The sequence below is a fragment of the Phalangium opilio genome, unplaced genomic scaffold (assembly GCF_054372755.1).
Source record: "Phalangium opilio isolate 3A_F unplaced genomic scaffold, DU_Popi_V2 ptg000026l_1, whole genome shotgun sequence".
Classification (NCBI taxonomy): domain Eukaryota; kingdom Metazoa; phylum Arthropoda; class Arachnida; order Opiliones; family Phalangiidae; genus Phalangium; species Phalangium opilio.
This window is the reverse complement of record NW_028324157.1, coordinates 3,971,044-3,985,950: the sequence shown is the minus strand read 5'-3', so window position 1 is coordinate 3,985,950 and position 14,907 is coordinate 3,971,044. Positions and strand designations below refer to the sequence as shown.

General features: G+C 40.8%; 1 protein-coding gene and 19 non-coding genes across 20 annotated transcripts; 1 reads left to right on the top strand and 19 right to left on the bottom strand.

The window, feature by feature from the left end:
• Positions 1-452: 452 nt before the first annotated feature.
• Positions 453-524, bottom strand: TRNAY-AUA (transfer RNA tyrosine (anticodon AUA)). Its single transcript has one exon. It is a non-coding gene; the product is annotated as a tRNA-Tyr (tRNA).
• A 447-nt stretch (positions 525-971) lies between these two features.
• On the bottom strand, positions 972-1,043 carry TRNAC-GCA (transfer RNA cysteine (anticodon GCA)). The gene has a single exon. It is a non-coding gene; the product is annotated as a tRNA-Cys (tRNA).
• Positions 1,044-1,101: 58 nt separating this feature from the next.
• TRNAC-GCA (transfer RNA cysteine (anticodon GCA)) lies at positions 1,102-1,173 on the bottom strand. Its single transcript has one exon. It is a non-coding gene; the product is annotated as a tRNA-Cys (tRNA).
• A 449-nt stretch (positions 1,174-1,622) lies between these two features.
• On the bottom strand, positions 1,623-1,695 carry TRNAC-GCA (transfer RNA cysteine (anticodon GCA)). The gene has a single exon. It is a non-coding gene; the product is annotated as a tRNA-Cys (tRNA).
• A 448-nt stretch (positions 1,696-2,143) lies between these two features.
• TRNAY-AUA (transfer RNA tyrosine (anticodon AUA)) lies at positions 2,144-2,215 on the bottom strand. The gene has a single exon. It is a non-coding gene; the product is annotated as a tRNA-Tyr (tRNA).
• Positions 2,216-2,273: 58 nt separating this feature from the next.
• Positions 2,274-2,345, bottom strand: TRNAC-GCA (transfer RNA cysteine (anticodon GCA)). Its single transcript has one exon. It is a non-coding gene; the product is annotated as a tRNA-Cys (tRNA).
• A 188-nt stretch (positions 2,346-2,533) lies between these two features.
• On the bottom strand, positions 2,534-2,605 carry TRNAY-AUA (transfer RNA tyrosine (anticodon AUA)). Its single transcript has one exon. It is a non-coding gene; the product is annotated as a tRNA-Tyr (tRNA).
• Positions 2,606-3,053: 448 nt separating this feature from the next.
• TRNAC-GCA (transfer RNA cysteine (anticodon GCA)) lies at positions 3,054-3,125 on the bottom strand. Its single transcript has one exon. It is a non-coding gene; the product is annotated as a tRNA-Cys (tRNA).
• Positions 3,126-3,183: 58 nt separating this feature from the next.
• Positions 3,184-3,255, bottom strand: TRNAC-GCA (transfer RNA cysteine (anticodon GCA)). Its single transcript has one exon. It is a non-coding gene; the product is annotated as a tRNA-Cys (tRNA).
• A 188-nt stretch (positions 3,256-3,443) lies between these two features.
• Positions 3,444-3,515, bottom strand: TRNAC-GCA (transfer RNA cysteine (anticodon GCA)). The gene has a single exon. It is a non-coding gene; the product is annotated as a tRNA-Cys (tRNA).
• A 58-nt stretch (positions 3,516-3,573) lies between these two features.
• Positions 3,574-3,645, bottom strand: TRNAC-GCA (transfer RNA cysteine (anticodon GCA)). The gene has a single exon. It is a non-coding gene; the product is annotated as a tRNA-Cys (tRNA).
• A 58-nt stretch (positions 3,646-3,703) lies between these two features.
• Positions 3,704-3,775, bottom strand: TRNAC-ACA (transfer RNA cysteine (anticodon ACA)). Its single transcript has one exon. It is a non-coding gene; the product is annotated as a tRNA-Cys (tRNA).
• Positions 3,776-4,223: 448 nt separating this feature from the next.
• On the bottom strand, positions 4,224-4,295 carry TRNAC-GCA (transfer RNA cysteine (anticodon GCA)). The gene has a single exon. It is a non-coding gene; the product is annotated as a tRNA-Cys (tRNA).
• Positions 4,296-4,353: 58 nt separating this feature from the next.
• Positions 4,354-4,425, bottom strand: TRNAC-GCA (transfer RNA cysteine (anticodon GCA)). The gene has a single exon. It is a non-coding gene; the product is annotated as a tRNA-Cys (tRNA).
• Positions 4,426-4,613: 188 nt separating this feature from the next.
• On the bottom strand, positions 4,614-4,685 carry TRNAY-AUA (transfer RNA tyrosine (anticodon AUA)). Its single transcript has one exon. It is a non-coding gene; the product is annotated as a tRNA-Tyr (tRNA).
• An 839-nt stretch (positions 4,686-5,524) lies between these two features.
• TRNAC-GCA (transfer RNA cysteine (anticodon GCA)) lies at positions 5,525-5,597 on the bottom strand. The gene has a single exon. It is a non-coding gene; the product is annotated as a tRNA-Cys (tRNA).
• Positions 5,598-6,175: 578 nt separating this feature from the next.
• Positions 6,176-6,247, bottom strand: TRNAY-AUA (transfer RNA tyrosine (anticodon AUA)). The gene has a single exon. It is a non-coding gene; the product is annotated as a tRNA-Tyr (tRNA).
• Positions 6,248-7,086: 839 nt separating this feature from the next.
• TRNAC-GCA (transfer RNA cysteine (anticodon GCA)) lies at positions 7,087-7,159 on the bottom strand. The gene has a single exon. It is a non-coding gene; the product is annotated as a tRNA-Cys (tRNA).
• A 448-nt stretch (positions 7,160-7,607) lies between these two features.
• TRNAY-AUA (transfer RNA tyrosine (anticodon AUA)) lies at positions 7,608-7,679 on the bottom strand. The gene has a single exon. It is a non-coding gene; the product is annotated as a tRNA-Tyr (tRNA).
• Positions 7,680-10,680: 3,001 nt separating this feature from the next.
• On the top strand, positions 10,681-14,541 carry LOC149691422 (uncharacterized). The gene has a single exon (XM_089869511.1). It carries the CDS (start codon positions 10,681-10,683, stop codon positions 14,539-14,541), a length of 3,861 nt encoding a protein of 1,286 aa, XP_089725637.1.
• The last annotated feature ends 366 nt before the right edge of the window (positions 14,542-14,907 follow it).

Sequence of the window (14,907 nt, the reverse complement as noted above, 5' to 3'; positions counted from 1 at the left end):
CCAATTTTTCACAGCCGTAATGTCGATTTAACTAAAATAAACGGAATGATCCGTGCTGTTACAGGGGGAACTCTGGTTTGAACCAAGGACCTCTCGATCTGCAGTCCAATGCTCTACCACTGAACTATTCCCTCTTGTTCATAGCCGTGATGTCGATTTAACTAAAATATACGGAATGATCCATGCTTTTACACGCGGAACTTGGGTTTGAACCAAGGACCTCTCGATCTGCAGTCGAATGCTCTACCACTGAGCTATTCCCCCTTGTTCAAGGTTGTAATGTCGGTTTAACTAAAATAAAAGGAATGATCAGTGCTGTTACAGGGGGAACTCGGGTTTTAACCAAGGACCTCTCGATCTGCAGTCGAATGCTCTACCACTGAGCTATTCCCCTTTGTTCCTCGCCGTAATGTCGATTTAACTAAAACAAAAGGAATGATCCGTGCTGTTACAGGGGGAACTCGGGTTTGATCCAAAGACCTCTCGATCTATAGTCGAATGCTCTACCACTGTGCTATTCCCCCTTCGTCATAGCCGTAATGTCGATTTAACTAAAATAAACGGAATGATTCGTGCTACCACAGGGGAACTCGGTTTTGAACCAAGGACCTCTCGATCTGCAGTCGAATGCTCTACCACTGAAATATTCCCTCTTGTTCATAGCCGTAATGTCGATTTAACTAAAATATACGGAATGATCCGTGCTTTTACAGGGAGAACTTGGGTTAGAACCAAGGACCTCTCGATCTGCAGTGGAATGCTCTACCACCGAGCTATTCCCCCTTTCTCAGAGCCGTAATGTCGATTTAACTAAAATAAACGCAATGATCCGTGCTGATACAGGGGGAACTCGGGTTTTAACCAAGGACCTCTCGATCTGCAGTCCAATGCTCTACCACTGAGCTATTCCTCTTTGTTCCTCGCCGTAATGTCGATTTAACTAAAATAAACGGAATGATCCGTGCTGTTACAGGGGGAACTCGGGTTTGAACCAAGGACCTCTCAATCTGCAGTCGAATGCTCTACCACTGAGCTATTCCCCCTTGTTCAGAGCAGTAATGTCGATTTAACTAAAATAAACGCAATGATCCGTGCTGTTACAGGGGGAACTCGGGTTTTAACCAAGGACCTCTCGATCTGCAGTCGAATGCTCTACCACTGAGCTATTCCCCCTTGTTCCTCGCCGTAATGTCGATTTAACTAAAACAAAAGGAATGATCCGTGCTGTTACAGGGGGAACTCGCGTTTGATCCAAAGACCTCTCGATCTGTAGTCGAATGCTCTACCACTGAACTATTCCCTCTTGTTCATAGCCGTGATGTCGAATTAACTAAAATATACGGAATGATCCGTGCTTTTTTAGGGGGAACTTGGGTTTGAAACCAAGGACCTCTCGATCTGCAGTCGAATGCTCTACCACTGAGCTATTCCCAATTTTTCACAGCCGTAATGTCGATTTAACTAAAATAAACGGAATGATCCGTGCTGTTACAGGGGGAACTCTGGTTTGAACCAAGGACCTCTCGATCTGCAGTCCAATGCTCTACCACTCAACTATTACCTCTTGTTCATAGCCGTGATGTCGATTTAACCAAAATATACGGAATGATCCGTGCTTTTATAGGGGGAACTTGGGTTTGAAACCAAGGACCTCTCGATCTGCAGTCGAATGCTCTACCACTGAGCTATTCCCCCTTTTTCAGAGCCGTAATGTCGATTTAACTAAAATAAACGGAATGATCCGTGCTGTTACAGGGGGAACTCTGGTTTGAACCAAGGACCTCTCGATCTGCAGTCCAATGCTCTACCACTGAACTATTCCCTCTTGTTCATAGCCGTGATGTCGATTTAACTAAAATATACGGAATGATCCATGCTTTTACACGCGGAACTTGGGTTTGAACCAAGGACCTCTCGATCTGCAGTCGAATGCTCTACCACTGAGCTATTCCCCCTTGTTCAAGGTTGTAATGTCGGTTTAACTAAAATAAAAGGAATGATCAGTGCTGTTACAGGGGGAACTCGGGTTTTAACCAAGGACCTCTCGATCTGCAGTCGAATGCTCTACCACTGAGCTATTCCCCTTTGTTCCTCGCCGTAATGTCGATTTAACTAAAACAAAAGGAATGATCCGTGCTGTTACAGGGGGAACTCGGGTTTGATCCAAAGACCTCTCGATCTATAGTCGAATGCTCTACCACTGTGCTATTCCCCCTTCTTCATAGCCGTAATGTCGATTTAACTAAAATAAACGGAATGATCCGTGCTGTTACAGGGGGAACTCGGGTTTTAACCAAGGACCTCTCGATCTGCAGTCGAATGCTCTACCACTGAGCTATTCCCCCTTGTTCCTCGCCGTAATGTCGATTTAACTAAAACAAAAGGAATGATCCGTGCTGTTACAGGGGAAACTCGGGTTTGATCCAAAGACCTCTCGATCTATAGTAGAATGCTCTACCACTGTGCTATTCCCCGTAGTTCCTCGCCGTAATGTCGATTTAACTAAAACAAAAGGAATGATCCGTGCTGTTACAGGGGGAACTCGGGTTTGATCCAAAGACCTCTCGATCTATAGTCGAATGCTCTACCACTGTGCTATTCCCCCTTCTTCATAGCCGTAATGTCGATTTAACTAAAATAAACGGAATGATTCGTGCTACCACAGGGGGAACTCGGTTTTGAACCAAGGACCTCTCGATCTGCAGTCGAATGCTCTACCACTGAAATATTCCCTCTTGTTCATAGCCGTAATGTCGATTTAACTAAAATATACGGAATGATCCGTGCTTTTACAGGGAGAACTTGGGTTAGAACCAAGGACCTCTCGATCTGCAGTAGAATGCTCTACCACCGAGCTATTCCCCCTTTTTCAGAGCCGTAATGTCGATTTAACTAAAATAAACGCAATGATCCGTGCTGATACAGGGGGAACTCGGGTTTTAACCAAGGACCTCTCGATCTGCAGTCCAATGCTCTACCACTGAGCTATTCCTCTTTGTTCCTCGCCGTAATGTCGATTTAACTAAAATAAACGGAATGATCCGTGCTGTTACAGGGGGAACTCGGGTTTGAACCAAGGACCTCTCAATCTGCAGTCGAATGCTCTACCACTGAGCTATTCCCCCTTGTTCAGAGCAGTAATGTCGATTTAACAAAAATAAACGCAATGATCCGTGCTGTTACAGGGGGAACTCGGGTTTTAACCGAGGACCTCTCGATCTGCAGTCGAATGCTCTACCACTGAGCTATTCCCCCTTGTTCCTCGCCGTAATGTCGATTTAACTAAAACAAAAGGAATGATCCGTGCTGTTACAGGGGGAACTCGCGTTTGATCCAAAGACCTCTCGATCTGTAGTCGAATGCTCTACCACTGAACTATTCCCTCTTGTTCATAGCCGTGATGTCGATTTAACTAAAATAAACGGAATGATCCGTGCTGTTACAGGGGGAACTCGGGTTTGAACCAAGGACCTCTCAATCTGCAGTCGAATGCTCTACCACTGAGCTATTCCCCCTTGTTCAGAGCAGTAATGTCGATTTAACAAAAATAAACGCAATGATCCGTGCTGTTACAGGGGGAACTCGGGTTTTAACCGAGGACCTCTCGATCTGCAGTCGAATGCTCTACCACTGAGCTATTCCCCCTTGTTCCTCGCCGTAATGTCGATTTAACTAAAACAAAAGGAATGATCCGTGCTGTTACAGGGGGAACTCGCGTTTGATCCAAAGACCTCTCGATCTGTAGTCGAATGCTCTACCACTGAACTATTCCCCCTTCTTCATAGCCGTAATGTCGATTTAACTAAAATAAACGGAATGATTCGTGCTACCACAGGGGGAACTCGGTTTTGAACCAAGGACCTCTCGATCTGCAGTCGAATGCTCTACCACTGAAATATTCCCTCTTGTTCATAGCCGTAATGTCGATTTAACTAAAATATACGGAATGATCCGTGCTTTTACAGGGAGAACTTGGGTTAGAACCAAGGACCTCTCGATCTGCAGTGGAATGCTCTACCACCGAGCTATTCCCCCTTTTTCAGAGCCGTAATGTCGATTTAACTAAAATAAACGCAATGATCCGTGCTGATACAGGGGGAACTCGGGTTTTAACCAAGGACCTCTCGATCTGCAGTCCAATGCTCTACCACTGAGCTATTCCTCTTTGTTCCTCGCCGTAATGTCGATTTAACTAAAATAAACGGAATGATCCGTGCTGTTACAGGGGGAACTCGGGTTTGAACCAAGGACCTCTCAATCTGCAGTCGAATGCTCTACCACTGAGCTATTCCCCCTTGTTCAGAGCAGTAATATCGATTTAACTAAAATAAACGCAATGATCCGTGCTGTTACAGGGGGAACTCGGGTTTTAACCAAGGACCTCTCGATCTGCAGTCGAATGCTCTACCACTGAGCTATTCCCCCTTGTTCCTCGCCGTAATGTCGATTTAACTAAAACAAAAGGAATGATCCGTGCTGTTACAGGGGAAACTCGGGTTTGATCCAAAGACCTCTCGATCTATAGTAGAATGCTCTACCACTGTGCTATTCCCCGTAGTTCCTCGCCGTAATGTCGATTTAACTAAAACAAAAGGAATGATCCGTGCTGTTACAGGGGGAACTCGGGTTTGAACCAAAGACCTCTCGATCTATAGTCGAATGCTCTACCACTGTGCTACTCCCCCTTCTTCATAGCCGTAATGTCGATTTAACTAAAATAAACGGAATGATTCGTGCTACCACAGGGGGAACTCGGTTTTGAACCAAGGACCTCTCGATCTGCAGTCGAATGCTCTACCACTGAAATATTCCCTCTTGTTCATAGCCGTAATGTCGATTTAACTAAAATATACGGAATGATCCGTGCTTTTACAGGGAGAACTTGGGTTAGAACCAAGGACCTCTCGATCTGCAGTAGAATGCTCTACCACCGAGCTATTCCCCCTTTTTCAGAGCCGTAATGTCGATTTAACTAAAATAAACGCAATGATCCGTGCTGATACAGGGGGAACTCGGGTTTTAACCAAGGACCTCTCGATCTGCAGTCCAATGCTCTACCACTGAACTATTCCTCTTTGTTCCTCGCCGTAATGTCGATTTAACTAGAATAAACGGAATGATCCGTGCTGTTACAGGGGGAACTCGCGTTTGATCCAAAGACCTCTCGATCTGTAGTCGAATGCTCTACCACTGAACTATTCCCTCTTGTTCATAGCCGTGATGTCGAATTAACTAAAATATACGGAATGATCCGTGCTTTTTTAGGGGGAACTTGGGTTTGAAACCAAGGACCTCTCGATCTGCAGTCGAATGCTCTACCACTGAGCTATTCCCAATTTTTCACAGCCGTAATGTCGATTTAACTAAAATAAACGGAATGATCCGTGCTGTTACAGGGGGAACTCTGGTTTGAACCAAGGACCTCTCGATCTGCAGTCCAATGCTCTACCACTCAACTATTCCCTCTTGTTCATAGCCGTGATGTCGATTTAACCAAAATATACGGAATGATCCGTGCTTTTATAGGGGGAACTTGGGTTTGAAACCAAGGACCTCTCGATCTGCAGTCGAATGCTCTACCACTGAGCTATTCCCCCTTTTTCAGAGCCGTAATGTCGATTTAACTAAAATAAACGGAATGATCCGTGCTGTTACAGGGGGAACTCTGGTTTGAACCAAGGACCTCTCGATCTGCAGTCCAATGCTCTACCACTGAACTATTCCCTCTTGTTCATAGCCGTGATGTCGATTTAACTAAAATATACGGAATGATCCATGCTTTTACACGCGGAACTTGGGTTTGAACCAAGGACCTCTCGATCTGCAGTCCAATGCTCTACCACTGAACTATTCCCTCTTGTTCATAGCCGTGATGTCGATTTAACTAAAATATACGGAATGATCCATGCTTTTACACGCGGAACTTGGGTTTGAACCAAGGACCTCTCGATCTGCAGTCGAATGCTCTACCACTGAGCTATTCCCCCTTGTTCAAGGTTGTAATGTCGGTTTAACTAAAATAAAAGGAATGATCAGTGCTGTTACAGGGGAAACTCGGGTTTGATCCAAAGACCTCTCGATCTATAGTAGAATGCTCTACCACTGTGCTATTCCCCGTAGTTCCTCGCCGTAATGTCGATTTAACTAAAACAAAAGGAATGATCCGTGCTGTTACAGGGGGAACTCGGGTTTGAACCAAAGACCTCTCGATCTATAGTCGAATGCTCTACCACTGTGCTACTCCCCCTTCTTCATAGCCGTAATGTCGATTTAACTAAAATAAACGGAATGATTCGTGCTACCACAGGGGGAACTCGGTTTTGAACCAAGGACCTCTCGATCTGCAGTCGAATGCTCTACCACTGAAATATTCCCTCTTGTTCATAGCCGTAATGTCGATTTAACTAAAATATACGGAATGATCCGTGCTTTTACAGGGAGAACTTGGGTTAGAACCAAGGACCTCTCGATCTGCAGTAGAATGCTCTACCACCGAGCTATTCCCCCTTTTTCAGAGCCGTAATGTCGATTTAACTAAAATAAACGCAATGATCCGTGCTGATACAGGGGGAACTCGGGTTTTAACCAAGGACCTCTCGATCTGCAGTCCAATGCTCTACCACTGAACTATTCCTCTTTGTTCCTCGCCGTAATGTCGATTTAACTAGAATAAACGGAATGATCCGTGCTGTTACAGGGGGAACTCGCGTTTGATCCAAAGACCTCTCGATCTGTAGTCGAATGCTCTACCACTGAACTATTCCCTCTTGTTCATAGCCGTGATGTCGAATTAACTAAAATATACGGAATGATCCGTGCTTTTTTAGGGGGAACTTGGGTTTGAAACCAAGGACCTCTCGATCTGCAGTCGAATGCTCTACCACTGAGCTATTCCCAATTTTTCACAGCCGTAATGTCGATTTAACTAAAATAAACGGAATGATCCGTGCTGTTACAGGGGGAACTCTGGTTTGAACCAAGGACCTCTCGATCTGCAGTCCAATGCTCTACCACTCAACTATTCCCTCTTGTTCATAGCCGTGATGTCGATTTAACCAAAATATACGGAATGATCCGTGCTTTTATAGGGGGAACTTGGGTTTGAAACCAAGGACCTCTCGATCTGCAGTCGAATGCTCTACCACTGAGCTATTCCCCCTTTTTCAGAGCCGTAATGTCGATTTAACTAAAATAAACGGAATGATCCGTGCTGTTACAGGGGGAACTCTGGTTTGAACCAAGGACCTCTCGATCTGCAGTCCAATGCTCTACCACTGAACTATTCCCTCTTGTTCATAGCCGTGATGTCGATTTAACTAAAATATACGGAATGATCCATGCTTTTACACGCGGAACTTGGGTTTGAACCAAGGACCTCTCGATCTGCAGTCGAATGCTCTACCACTGAGCTATTCCCCCTTGTTCAAGGTTGTAATGTCGGTTTAACTAAAATAAAAGGAATGATCAGTGCTGTTACAGGGGGAACTCGGGTTTTAACCAAGGACCTCTCGATCTGCAGTCGAATGCTCTACCACTGAGCTATTCCCCTTTGTTCCTCGCCGTAATGTCGATTTAACTAAAACAAAAGGAATGATCCGTGCTGTTACAGGGGGAACTCGGGTTTGATCCAAAGACCTCTCGATCTATAGTCGAATGCTCTACCACTGTGCTATTCCCCCTTCTTCATAGCCGTAATGTCGATTTAACTAAAATAAACGGAATGATTCGTGCTACCACAGGGGGAACTCGGTTTTGAACCAAGGACCTCTCGATCTGCAGTCGAATGCTCTACCACTGAAATATTCCCTCTTGTTCATAGCCGTAATGTCGATTTAACTAAAATATACGGAATGATCCGTGCTTTTACAGGGAGAACTTGGGTTAGAACCAAGGACCTCTCGATCTGCAGTGGAATGCTCTACCACCGAGCTATTCCCCCTTTTTCAGAGCCGTAATGTCGATTTAACTAAAATAAACGCAATGATCCGTGCTGATACAGGGGGAACTCGGGTTTTAACCAAGGACCTCTCGATCAGTAGTTAAACCCTGTACTTTAAGAGAAAAGTAAACAACCACGCCCCCAAAATAAAGAAGTGTCGTGTTAGCGAGCCCACCTCCCCGGGGTAGATATTTTTCGTGACTATAAATGACGGATTTTGGTGAAAAGCCTCATTTCATCGATAAAACAGGACAAGATGAAAGGTTCACCAGATGCTCCAATTGATTTTTGTTTTGAGCATGTATTAATATCCGTGGGTATTATAGTAATTATGCTTTTAAACACACCGTCAAAGTATCCTATCGCTGTGTTTTTGGTATTGTTAATGCCGATTACTATCCCTATATCATTCGTAATAGCCTTGCTAACAAACGATATATATTTTCTACTCGTATTTTTTTCGCCATTATTATTTATTTGTCACATCATCTACGAGATATTAAAGAAAGTAATTTTGTTACCGTATTGGTTAGCCGAATCGTTATTTTGTTTAAGTCACGAGTATTATAAATATGTCACCCGTATGAATTTTTACTCTGTACCGAAATCAAATAAGTAATTTTGTAAAAATAAAACATTTTTTTTATTGATAATTTATACATGGTTTCAAGAATTTTCTTTTAAACCGAGATATCCTCCCACGCGCTCTCTCGGAGAGAAAGCGAAAGTCATCTAAACCAGTTTAGCCGCCGCGGAGGTGTAGGGCGGGCGGGCTATATAACAGTGAGAGAGGGAGAAAAAAAGTTGTACAACTAGTTTATAATATAGTTCTCAATATCATTTCTTGCTATAACGCGCTGGAGAATAGAATTCGAAAGCCACGGTGAGTGTTTTTTCTGTAAACCAAACTTATTAATTAATTTAACGTTCGTCTAAGCGTTTTTTTGGAACACAATTGATTAGATTAATACAATTAAGAAGTTTGGTTTACCATATACGTAGAGTTTCACTATCTCCAAACAGGAATTTCAACGCGCCACGGAACTTTTATGGCGAAAGCTCTGTAAAAGAGACGAGATTTAAGTTCAAGTAGTTTATAATATAATTCTCAATAACATTACTCTACCGCGCTGGAGAATGAATTCAAAAGCCACAGTGAGTGTTTTTGCATTCTGTACGTAAACCCACAGTCCTGGATATTTATTTTTCTCCGAACATTTTACTCAAATGTACTGATTAAAATAACGCATTCAAGACTGTGGGCTTACCGATCCGGCACCAAGAAGTCACTGTAGTTTACTCCAAACTTTGATATGAATGTGGATTACCTGTAAACCCATATTAATTCTTTTCCGACCATTTTACTCAAATGTAGTGATTAAAATATTATATAGTGGGGCTTACCAAGAAAACAGCACCAAGAAAGACTGCCAAAACATTTTTACTCGCGCTGATTATTACCGCAGAAAATCATTGCGTTGATCCTGGGGAAACTCTCAGTGAGGAATGAGTGACTTTCTTTGGGGTATTTATACTAAAATTTACTTTTATTTACCTTTTTTAATCCGATTCTGGAGGTATGCGAGGTTAAAGTTTAGCATTTGCCCTTGTTATTATGTTAACTATTTTTTATTTGAAACAGGGTGTTGATTTAAATAACGCCTAACCAGATAAATTTCTTCTCAAATGGGTGTAGCGTTGCTCAATTTACATTCATCTGTATATTATCTTAAAAAATCTTAGCATTTCTTGCTTAATAAAATCTTAGCATTTCTTGCTTAATAATTTTAAAATGATTTTCAATTACTCAATTTTAGACACGAAAATTTATCATGGTATAGAATTACGCCTTAATTTTTTTCTTGAAATTTTTTTTTGGTCTTCTTTGACATGGTATTTCATCATGGCATAAATTTATGCAAGAATTTTCTCCTTGACATATATTCCGCAATTTATCTTGACATGGTATTTCAAGTAATTATGACGGTAATTCCCTCTATTGCCTAATCTGTCTTCTCAAATTTATGATAACCATTTTATGAAATCAAATTTCATAATACCGAAAATGGGGTATGAAAAAAAAATGGTGTATAAAAGCTGGTATGGATAACACCCAAAATCCATTCCTACATGAATCTTCACTTCGAGTGGATCAAGTCTTTACCGCGTTTGGATCAAGAAAGGAAGAAAACCAAATGGATTCTAGCAAGGGAAAACGCTCTGGCAAGTCTGAATATTTATCTTTAGATAATGAAAAGTATGAATCTTCCGATGATGACTGTTTTGAAGTTAGTTGCGTGGATGACGAAGGTGGTTTAGAAAGCGTATATTCTCGAAGCTCTAACCAATGCGCTTCGATTGTTAAAATACCGCAGAAAAAGGGTGAATATTACCTAGATATTAAAGCTACTAAATATAAAGATTTAAAACGGTGTGCCAAGCAGGATGTTTGGACAGCGCCTTCAAAGCGCGTACAGTACATAGGCGATTTGAGCGAAAATGATTTAAAAGGTATTCTAATTTTAATGAAAAAGCTCGGAGAAAAGATAAAAGAAAATCCCCATAAGAAAATCTTAAATATCGTCAAAGCTAAAAAGGCAAAATCGCACGACTAAATACTTTTTTGCATTACCAGATTATTTTTTCGTATTATTAATATTATAGGTAAATGGTGACGGTTTTTAATATTTAACCTTACGTTGTTTTCTTTCGAGCGCATTTAATATTTCGCATTACCCAGAATGGTTTCGATAAACGAAGCCATTCGAGACTATAAACATTTTTACAAGATAGAGAAACTTTCAGTTAAAACTTCTAGAAAATACAAGTGTAACCAGGTTAATTTTCGCGTTGATATCGAAAACACGGACGAAATTAGATTAACGCATATGTACGAAGATTTGCAAAACATTCTCGATTGTGTTTTAAAGGAAATCAAAAATGAATACCCAACGTACGATAGAGTTCGCTTATGCATTCAATCCGAGGAGCTCGAATCTCCTATAAATCTAAAATTAATGGCGTTAAATTCGCTAACTAGCGAACGCGTTTTGGCTGCAATTGAGCACGTAGCACAATCGAGAAGGGGTTTTATTTTAGATAGTTCTTTAAGATTTGATGTTGTTTTCCTCGACTGCGATATTGAGATATCCGGGCTTTCCAACCGAAAAAGTGTTAGAAATAGAACTATAGTAGAAATGGAAAAATTTGTTAAAGCTGACAAAAATTTTATCACTCTCCAAAATAGCGACGATCTTTGTTTTGCTAGGACGTTAGTGATTGGGAAAGTTTTGGCGGATTTGAGATGTTGTAAATCGAAAGAGAGATCGGATCTTTATACCTATTTCGTTAAAATGAAAAGCTCCACGAGTTCATTACAGAAGGTGGAAGCTCTTAAACTGATTACATACGCTCGTGTACTACCCGGTCCAGTAAATTTAGCGGGTATTCAAAGGTTTCAAAATTATTTGCAAGGAGAATATCAAATTATTGTATACAACGCGGAAGATAACTTTCAAAAGTACTACGTCGGCCCATGGAGTAGAAAACAAATTTTTATTTTGCTTTTACAAAACCACGCTGTAGCGATAAAGAGTATTTCGAGAATGTTTGGCGGCGAAAGTTATTGTTCAAAATGCCTTGTTGTTTTTTATAAGTCTAGCGAAAAAAGGGCCCACCATTGTTCGCAGGGTGAATTAAATTGTAAAAGATGTTCATCACTTAACGTCTTCCATGAGATTAAAGAAATTCAGGTTATCAGGTGTAAATCTTGCAATCGTTATTTTAAAGGTAGTGAGTGTTTATCGTTACATATTTCGAATGGTACTTGCGATCGACTAAAACGTTGTCAGCAATGCGGTCAAGAAATTGAAACTCTGAGCAATAGCATTCACGAATGCGAAAAAAAATGTAAGCAATGCTTGATTGTGCATGAAAAGAACCAGTGTTACGTTATGCCTTTAAAAGAAAAATATCCTCCCGTGAAATATGGATTTTTCGATTGCGAAAGCTACGTTTCCGACTCTAAAGAACATGTAGCCATCCTACTTGTCAGTGCTATGGAGATGGATGACGAAACATACGAATTTAAGACTTTCAAAGGGCAAGATTGTTGTAAACAGTACTTGGACTACTTGTTTCAAACAGAGGAATCGTTTGTTCAGCACGATACCAAAAGAATGAAGAAAATTAAACCGCGATTTGAGAACTACGTCATTTTTTCTCATAACGGTTCCCGTTTCGACTCGTATTGGATTTTAAACACTTTAGTTAATCACTACTTTATTAAACCTCAAGTAATTTTCAACGGCAGCCGCGCTTTAGCTGTTTTTATCAAAAACCAAAATATCAAGTTTTTGGACTCGATGAATTTCGTCGCCGGCTCTCTTAGATCTTTGAATAAAACCTTTGAACTGGGGGAATGTAAGAAACAGTTTTTCCCGTATATTTTCTTGACTCACGACACGATGAATTATAAGGGAAAATTGCCTGACAAATCTTATTTTCAACCTGAAAAAATGAAGACTAAGGATCACAAAGAATTCGAAATTTGGTACGAAGAAAAGCGTAAGACCGAGTACGATATGAACAAGGAGCTGGAGGAATACTGTCAAATGGATGTTTCCGTTTTAAAGGAAGCGATGGTTAAATTTAAAAATCTTTTTCTAAAAGCTACCAATTTCGACCCTTTCAATATGAACGCTATATCCATTTCGGGTGCTTGTCTACGTTTTTTCCTTCACACATACTTGAAAGAATACGCTTTAGCTATCGTGCCGCAAAATGGGTACCTATACCAACATCAAAATCAAAGTCGCGAAGCTATGAAATGGATCTCCCTCGAGGCTAAACAAAGGAATGTAAATTTCCAAACTACTTTTTCTATCCAGGGTGAAAAATACTTTGGAAAGTTCCCAGTCGATGCTTATTGTCCCGATCCTGAAATTATTCTCCAATATCATAATGATTTTTTTCACGGATGCGTTAGACATACAAAGCAGTCTAGCTTCAATTCATTTCTTGGAAAAACCAACAAAGCGTTATACGAAAGAACTCTAGACATTGAAGAATACATCAAAAACGCCGCTCCGAATGCTGAATTTAAAACCATGTGGAGTTGCGATTTTGAAGAGTATCTTCGAAACCATCAGGAAGATAAATCTTATTGCGATACCGTATCATTTCCTTCTTCTATAGGATCGAGAGAAATGATTGTCGGGGGTAGGGTAGAAAACTTCAAATTGTTGCATATCTGTCAACCGGGTGAAAAGATACTGTATCGAGACGTCTGCAGTCTTTATAGTTTTGTCATGAAATTTAAAGACTTCCCAAAAGGGCACCCTACTATATTTACGCGAAATTGTAGTTTAGAAAAAGATAAATATTTTGGCGTGTTAAAATGCAAGGTTTTAGCCCCCAAAAAACTATACATTCCGATTCTTGCATTTAAATCTAATTCAAAATTATTGTTTAGTCTATGTCGCACCTGCGCGGAAAAAAGCTTATCAAGCCCTTGTCAGCATTCCAGAGAGCAGCGTATATTCGAAGGTGTGTTCAATACTCCCGAAATTTATTTGGCAATGGAATTCGGTTACGAGCTGATTTCTATATCCGAAGTTTGGCATTACCCTGAGCGATTCAGATACGTGAAAAACCAAAGTTCTGGATTGTTTGGGGATTACATTGACAAGTTTTTGAAATTGAAAATTTGTAATAGCGGTTGGCCTGACAATGTAGAGACTGAAAGTCAGAAAAGGGATTATTTACAATCCATTTACGAAAAAGAAGGCATCTCGATATCAATCGAAGAAGTGACTAACAATCCAGCTTTAAGGAATATTTGCAAGCTAACGTTAAACTCGCTTTTCGGTAAAATGTGTCAAAATCTGGACAGAGGAAAGACTGTTATTATAGATAAATACGAAGAACTAGTGGCTATATTAACCGATGAGACTAAAGATCTGGAAGATATTCGACCTCTGAACGATTCATTGGCTTTGCTAACTTACAAACATAAGAAACCTTTCGTTCCTTCTTTACGAAGTGGCAGTCCTGTTATTGGAGGTTTTATCACAACCTACGCTCGAATAGAGCTATTTAACGTTATTCACAAGCTTGGGAAACGTTTGCTTTATATCGATACTGATGGTGCCATATTTTTAGGAGGGAAAGATGATTGGATCCCTCCCGAAGGAAGTAGTTTGGGAGAGTGGAAATCAGAAATAGGCGCTTCGCATATAACAGAATTTGTTAGTACAGGACCGAAATCGTACGCTTATAAAACATCAGACAATCAATGCGTGGTGAAGTCGAAAGGTATCACGCTTTCTCGCGAAAATGAAAAAATTATAAATTTTGAATCTATGGTAGACTCCTTACAAAATCCAGAAAAACGGTATACGGTAGATATCCCGTTTAACGTTGTTCGACGCAAGCGGGACTTAACTTTACTCTTAGGAAACTTAAAAAAACAATTTGGGGTCACCTTCTCTAAAAGGATTCTTCTAGATGACTTTACTACATTACCCTTTGGGTATTGCCAAGAAGAAGAAGCAAGTTATTGCCAAGAAGAAGAAGCGAGTTACCTTTCATCACATTGTTAAAGTTCATTGGCTACCCGATAGCGAAGATCGAAGGAACGAGTGGCTGTACACCGCCGCGCGATTTAAAGATAGAGTATTTCTTTTGAACACCCTTTTGAAACCAATTTTTGAACGAAAATTAAAAGAATCATAGTCGACAATGTCCTGTCGGTTGAAATTCGTAGCACCCTTTCAAATGATTGTTTCCGGCGCGTCTATGAGCGGAAAGACGAATTTTGTTTTGGAGTTATTGAAAAATCGTCAAAAAATGATAGACCCACCCCCTCACAGGATCGTATATTGCTACTCTCTATTTCAAGAAAAGTTTCACGAAATACGCAAAGAAATACCAGAAATTGAATTCCTGGAAGGATTGCCGCCTGATGA

Bases quoted from the DNA above. Each gene is read 5' to 3' on its own strand.
- LOC149691422 (XM_089869511.1), top strand. From the start codon at position 10,681: ATGGTTTCGATAAACGAAGCCATTCGAGACTATAAACATTTTTACAAG.